General features: G+C 50.9%; 1 protein-coding gene across 1 annotated transcript; it reads right to left on the reverse strand.

The window, feature by feature from the left end:
* Positions 1–1,105, reverse strand: LOC136311074 (olfactory receptor 226-like). The gene has a single exon (XM_066240234.1). The coding sequence runs from the start codon at positions 1,103–1,105 to the stop codon at positions 170–172; it is 936 nt and encodes a 311-aa protein (XP_066096331.1). The 3' UTR covers positions 1–169.
* Between the last annotated feature and the right edge of the window lie 4,940 nt (positions 1,106–6,045).

The following is a 6,045-nucleotide window of genomic DNA, read 5'->3' on the forward strand; positions in this document are numbered from 1 at the left end:
CTCTCTGGAGATGTGGCTGGAGGACATGGCATTTCCACAGCTTGCACTGTGCTCTGGTCACTCCGTCTCAGGGTGAGGCAGGGAAAAAAGAACTGGCCAGCTGTCTGGGGTAAGGCTGTGGGTAGGTGGGAGAAGAGGGATTTGAAGTTCTTCCTCCTGCAGCTGGTGCTCAGGAGGGCCTGAAGGCCGGGAGGAGTTTGACCAGGGCCTCTCTGATATCGTGGTTCCGCAGACAGTAGATGATGGGGTTGAGCAGTGGGGTCACCACTGAGTACAACACAGACACCAGCTTGCTGAGGTTGAAGGGGCTGACGGCATGAGGCTGGGCATACATGAAGATCGTGGTGGTGTAGAAGATGGTCACCACCACCAGGTGGGAGGCACAGGTGGAGAAGGCCTTCCGGCTGCTGGCCCTTCCTGGGATCCTCAGCACTGTGGCCAAGATGTGGGCATAGGAGATCATGGTCACCAGCAGGGAGGTCCGGAGCAGAGCCAGGGCTGCCACGAAGTCCAGCACTCCAATGGTGTTGATGTCAGAGTAGGACAGCTGCAGGAGCGGTGAGATGTCACAGAAGAAGTGGTTGAGGACGTTGGGGCCACAGAACCTGAGGCGGAAGATGAGAGCCATGGACACAAAGCAGGCCAAGAAGCCATCCATCCAGGCACCCATGGCCAGGTACAGACAGAGCCTTGAGTCCATGATGGCCAGGTAGTGCAGAGGGTGACAGATGGCCAGGTAGCGGTCACAGGCCATGGTGGCCAGGAGGAAGCACTCGGAGGAGCCGAGCGAGTGGAAAAGGAACAGCTGGGTGAGGCAGCCGGAGAAGGAGATGGTCCTGGCCTGTGCCAGGAGGTCAGCCAGCAGCTTTGGGACAGTGACTGATGTGTAGAGGATCTCCAGAACCGACAGGTTGGCCAGGAAGAAGTACATGGGTGTGTGCAGTTGACAGCTGGCTCGAATGGTCACCATGATGACCAGGTTCTCCAGGACGGTCATCACATAGATGGCAAGGAATGTCCTGAACAGCAGCCCTCGGAGGTGGTGCAACTCTGGGAAACCCAGCAAGATGAACTCTGTCACTAAGGTCTGAGTTGAGTTGCTCATGGCCCTCCCTGAAGGGGAGGTCACTTCTGAGCACCCTGGCACAGCAGAGAAACACAGGTGTGACGTGTGTTGGACCTGGCCCTCTGCTTCCCTGAGCAGGGGGCTGGGTCCTGACAGCTGTGGGGTGCATGTAACCTCTTGAAGGATCTCAAAGTGCTATGGTACTTACCTGCTTTCTCCCACCTCTCAGTCCAATGTGCAGTTATCTAGACCAGCGGTCCCCAAACTACGGCCCCCTGAGGCCATTTATCTGGCCCCTCCGCACTTCCGGAAGGGGCACCTCTTTCATTGGTGGTCAGTGAGAGGAGCAAAGTGCGGTGTTGCTCACGTACAGTACTACTTTTGGTAACAGGGCACACACGCATCACAGCTCCGGAAGCGCGTCGTATCACTAGTTAGGGCTAGCAATGACAAATATGGAACCGGACACGGACCATCTCAGCCAAAAGCTCCCATTGAAATACTGGTCAGTTTGTTGATTTAAATTTACTTGTTCTTTATTTTAAATACTGTATTTGTTCCCGTTTTGTTTTTTTACTTTAAAATAAGATTTGTGCAGTGTGCATAGGGATTTGTTCATAGTATTTTTTTATAGTCCCGCCCTCCAACGGTCTGAGGGATAGTGAACTGGCCCCCTGTGTAAAAAGTTTGGGGACCCCTGATCTAGACAAACGCCTGGCAAAGGGGCCTTGAAGCTTGCACCCAGCAGTATGTGCAGAACACCCCTCTTACTTCCACACTCACGGAGACTTACTCCCACACTCAGGTACATGGCCAGGGGTGTGTGTGCACACCCCTCCACACACCCAGGTGCATTTGTGCACACCCCTCCACAAGTGCACACATACTAGTAGAACTTGCACACACACACAGGTGCACAGCTGTAGGTGTGCACCTACACAGACCCTCTCCCGGGTGCTTGCACACAGATAGCAGGAGGAAAGATCCGTTTTGCCTGGAAAACTTCCCTGGTCTCATCCATACTAACCCCTAGGGAACTGCGTTTTCATGCTGCTCTCTGCCCAGGTCCCTCACGCCTGGGGAGAGACACCACTTCCACCAGGTGGAAGAGTTTCAACTCTCCAGGGTGAGCAAAGCCTCCAAGGGGTTTGCAGAGGGGAGGGATTTTGCTGTCCGCAAGCGGACGGGGCCTTGCGCCAGCCGACATAGTTATCCCGTGTTTTCTCAGCGGCAAAATGGCGTTTGGGGATGGGGGAAAGCGGTCCCCAAGAGCCTATAAGGGGCCCTACGGTTTGTGCCGGGACGTTCTGGAGCTGGTGTCTGAAGGAGGGGCTGATCTCGATGGGGAATGGGCCTGCCCGGAGCAGCTGGAGTCTCGGGTCCCGGCCTCACACTCACCCTGGGCGTCTGTCTGGGAGCCCAGCCAGGGGTCGCGCTGAGGACGGAGGGAGGTTCGCGTGGACAAGCGTAATTCTCTGGCGACTCTCAGAGGGTTCTGTCCACGCAGTGCCCTCATCCTTGGCGCCAGGGCCGCGCAGATCGAGAGCCCGCGGGGAGGCGGCTGCCCGGGGCTCTGCGCGCGGAGCTCAGAGCTGGGGGGCGCACAGTTGCGGAGAGGACTGAGCCCTGTCGGCGCTGCATACGGACCGCGGCCCAGAGGGCGGGATCTTGGTCCAGGGCTCAGTGCATCGGGCCCGGGCTCCAGCAGCCGGGGCCCTGCCGTTGGTGCCGCCCAGCCTGGCAGGGACACTGGGACACCCGAAAGGGGCCAGTTGCCTCAAGACCGAGGTCACCACGAGACTCCTCTACCGTCGCAGAAGGTGCGGGGCCTCGCCGGGCTCTGCGTGTCTGCGCGGGAGGGTCTGTGACTTAGACGCGCCGTATCTCCTGTCCCCGCGGCCTCTGGATCCGTAGCTTTTATCAGACTCATGGGTGGCCTCGCCCCGCCTCCCGCGGCGAGTCTGGAGGGCTCTAGTGCTCACCCCCGGGACACTGCGGGGTCCATCCACTGCCTCCCGGCGGGCACGTGGCACTTTGCGCGGTGCCTGCCCGCTAGGGGCCCGGACTGCGGGGAGCCCGTCCTGAGACCCTTGAGGTTCTGGGAGCAGGCATGCTGCCCAGAAGCTTCCAGAACACCGCTTCATTTTATTCACTCTCATGCACGGCATTTATTTATTTACAATAAATAATGTAACGTCAGGACTTGTAAACCTGCTCTCAAACAGACCCAGACACTCCTAATGAAGGACCTCTGCTCCCTTTTCCCACGATTACCTTCAGCGCCTCGTTTCCTTAGGGGTGTTTTGGGGTGGGTATACTTTCACCCCGTCGTCTTCCCACGTGACACCTCTCCTCTTGGTGCGCAGGGACCGTCACAGCCGGAAGCCCTTCTCATTCCGCGTCTGTGCTCTGGTCATCATGCATTTTACTTTCTCATGTTAAAGACCCCACAACACAGTTATTCTTTTTGTTTGTACTGATCATTATCTTTTAAACAGACCTAAATAATGAGGACTATATTGTGTATTTATCCATGAACTTGCCGTGTGCCCTGTGCTCTTTATTGCTCTGTGTAGACCGGGTTTCCTCCCTGCAGGAGTCCTTTAATATCTCACATCGTGCTGGTCTGCTAGCGCTGGACTCTCTCAGCTTTGCTGTGTACCCAGGAGCCTTTGTTTTGCTTTTGTTTTAAAAGATATTTTCCCCATAAAGGATTCTAGATAGACAGCATTTTTTTTTTTTCAGTGCTGAGAAGGTTTCCTCACCTACATTGTTTCTGATGAGACATCTGTGGTCATATTTATCTTTGTTTTTTTTCTCTGGCTAAGTCAACATTTTCTCTTCATCGTTGAATCTGAGTAAATTGAGTATGATGTGCCCTGGTCTCTAAAGGAACTAAAGAGCCAAAACTATTTTGAAAAACAAGAACAAAATCAGAGGACTGACACTACCTGTTTTCAAGATCTTGAAAGCTGTGATGTGGTTGTCAGAGAAAGGGTAACTGTGGAGATAAATGAAACAAAACAGAGATCCAGGAATGGGCCCACGCATGAATCATTTTGACAAAGATAAAAAGGCAACTCAATTTTCAACAAATACTGCGAGACAAATCCAATACCCCTATGCAAAAAATGGATTTCAACCTATAGCTCATACCTTATACAAAATTAACTCATAGTGGATCACAGACCTTGTGATTTTTATGCAAAAATTCTGCTGGAATTTTTATTGAAATAGTATTGAATCTATAGATCAGTTTGCAATATTGAATCTTCCATCCACAAACATGGTATATCCATCTATTTAGGTAATCTATGATTTCTTTAATCAATGTTTTGTAATTTTAACATGTTATGCAAATAACTTTTCCCAATCTATAGCTTCTCTTTCTCAGTTCCTTTAAAAAAATTATTTGTTGATTTTAGAGACAGAGGAAAGGAAAGAGAGAAACATCAATCTGTTTCTGTATATGCCCTGACTAGGGATTGAACCTGCAACCTTTTTTTATCAGGACGATGCTCTAACCAGCTGAGCTATCTGGCAAGGCATCTTTCTCATTTCTTTAAGATGGCTTTTGAGGAACAGAGGCTTTTCTTTTTTTTCCCTAAAATAATTTTTAAACAGTTTTACATTTATGGAATATTTGCAAAGGTAGCTCCATCCCCTGACTCCCCTAGTGCTATTTGTTATAATTCACGAACCAATATTGGTACATTATGATCAACTAAAGTCTATACTTTATTTAGATTTCCTTAGTTTTTATTCAATGTCCTTTTTCCATCCCAGGACCCCATCCAGAATCCCATATGACGTCTAGTTGTTGTGGTTCCTTAGGCTCCCCTTGGTTAGGACAGTTTCTCAGACTTTTCTTTTTCTATGACCTTGACAGTTTGGAGGAGTTCAGGCAATCTTTTGTAGAATGTCCCTCAATTAGGATTTATCTCATGTTTTTGTCATAATTAGACTTAGGTGGTAGGTTTTGAGAAGATGATCACAGAGAAAGTGCCTTTTTTGTCACATCATAGTGAGGGGTCCAAACTGTGACATGGCTTGTGATTGTTGATGTTGACCTTGATCACTTGGCTGAGGAAGTGCCTGTCAGGTTTCTACACAGCAAGACCCTCCCACCCCTTACTTGGATTTAGTCTAGGTAGCCTCATGTGGAATTCTAGCCCACGTATAAGATAATACATTTGTGTTCATTAGGCCACTGTGTGGGGTAACTTGTTCCAGTAGCCACAGGAGACTTATGGGCTGTTTGATTTCTTCCTCTCCTACTCGGGGGCTATAATAATAGCCTCTGGCATTGGGGGTCAGGCAGGGTGGAGGGGAGGGCAGGAGCCAGCCTGCTGGTCATGACAGTGAGTTTTACACCAGGGGGCCTGGCAGTGGGGTACTCATGGCCCCCTCCTCCCAGGCTCTCTTGGCTAAAGGAACCATTATCAGCAGACCCTGACTCTCCCATGTCTGCACAAAGTCTCCCCTTGGCTGTCTCTTAACTTCTACCCACCCCCACCTGGTGACAGGCTCAACTCCAGTCTTGGTTCTCTGACACCATCTAGAAATGGGTATTTTTCTGCTGTCTCATTTGGCATCTGGTTTCTGTCACCTCAGCATCTCAGATGGAACGGTGTCAGGAGAAGTCTCATTTAACAGCATGTGCATGTTTTCATTCTGCTTTTTGAAAACAAAATGTTGCTGCAAGAGCGCTTGTCTCTATTACTGCAGGTTGCAAGAGTAAAACCCCTCAAGTCATGAGCCCTCTGCACAGCATTGTCCCCTGTCCTGGGGCAGGACTGTCTCCCATTATGGAGAAAGATGACATCTGAGAGAGGGTAGCAGCCCCCAGGGGAACCAGACCTGCAGAGGACCTGGGTGATGCTCAGTTCACTGTCCTGCTCTGCCCCCTGGGTCTTGTCACATCTTGAATGGTCTTGTTGGTGGGAAATGATGGATTAGGATCTCTCTGTCCATTCATC

This window comes from Saccopteryx bilineata, chromosome 7 (assembly GCF_036850765.1).
Source record: "Saccopteryx bilineata isolate mSacBil1 chromosome 7, mSacBil1_pri_phased_curated, whole genome shotgun sequence".
Classification (NCBI taxonomy): domain Eukaryota; kingdom Metazoa; phylum Chordata; class Mammalia; order Chiroptera; family Emballonuridae; genus Saccopteryx; species Saccopteryx bilineata.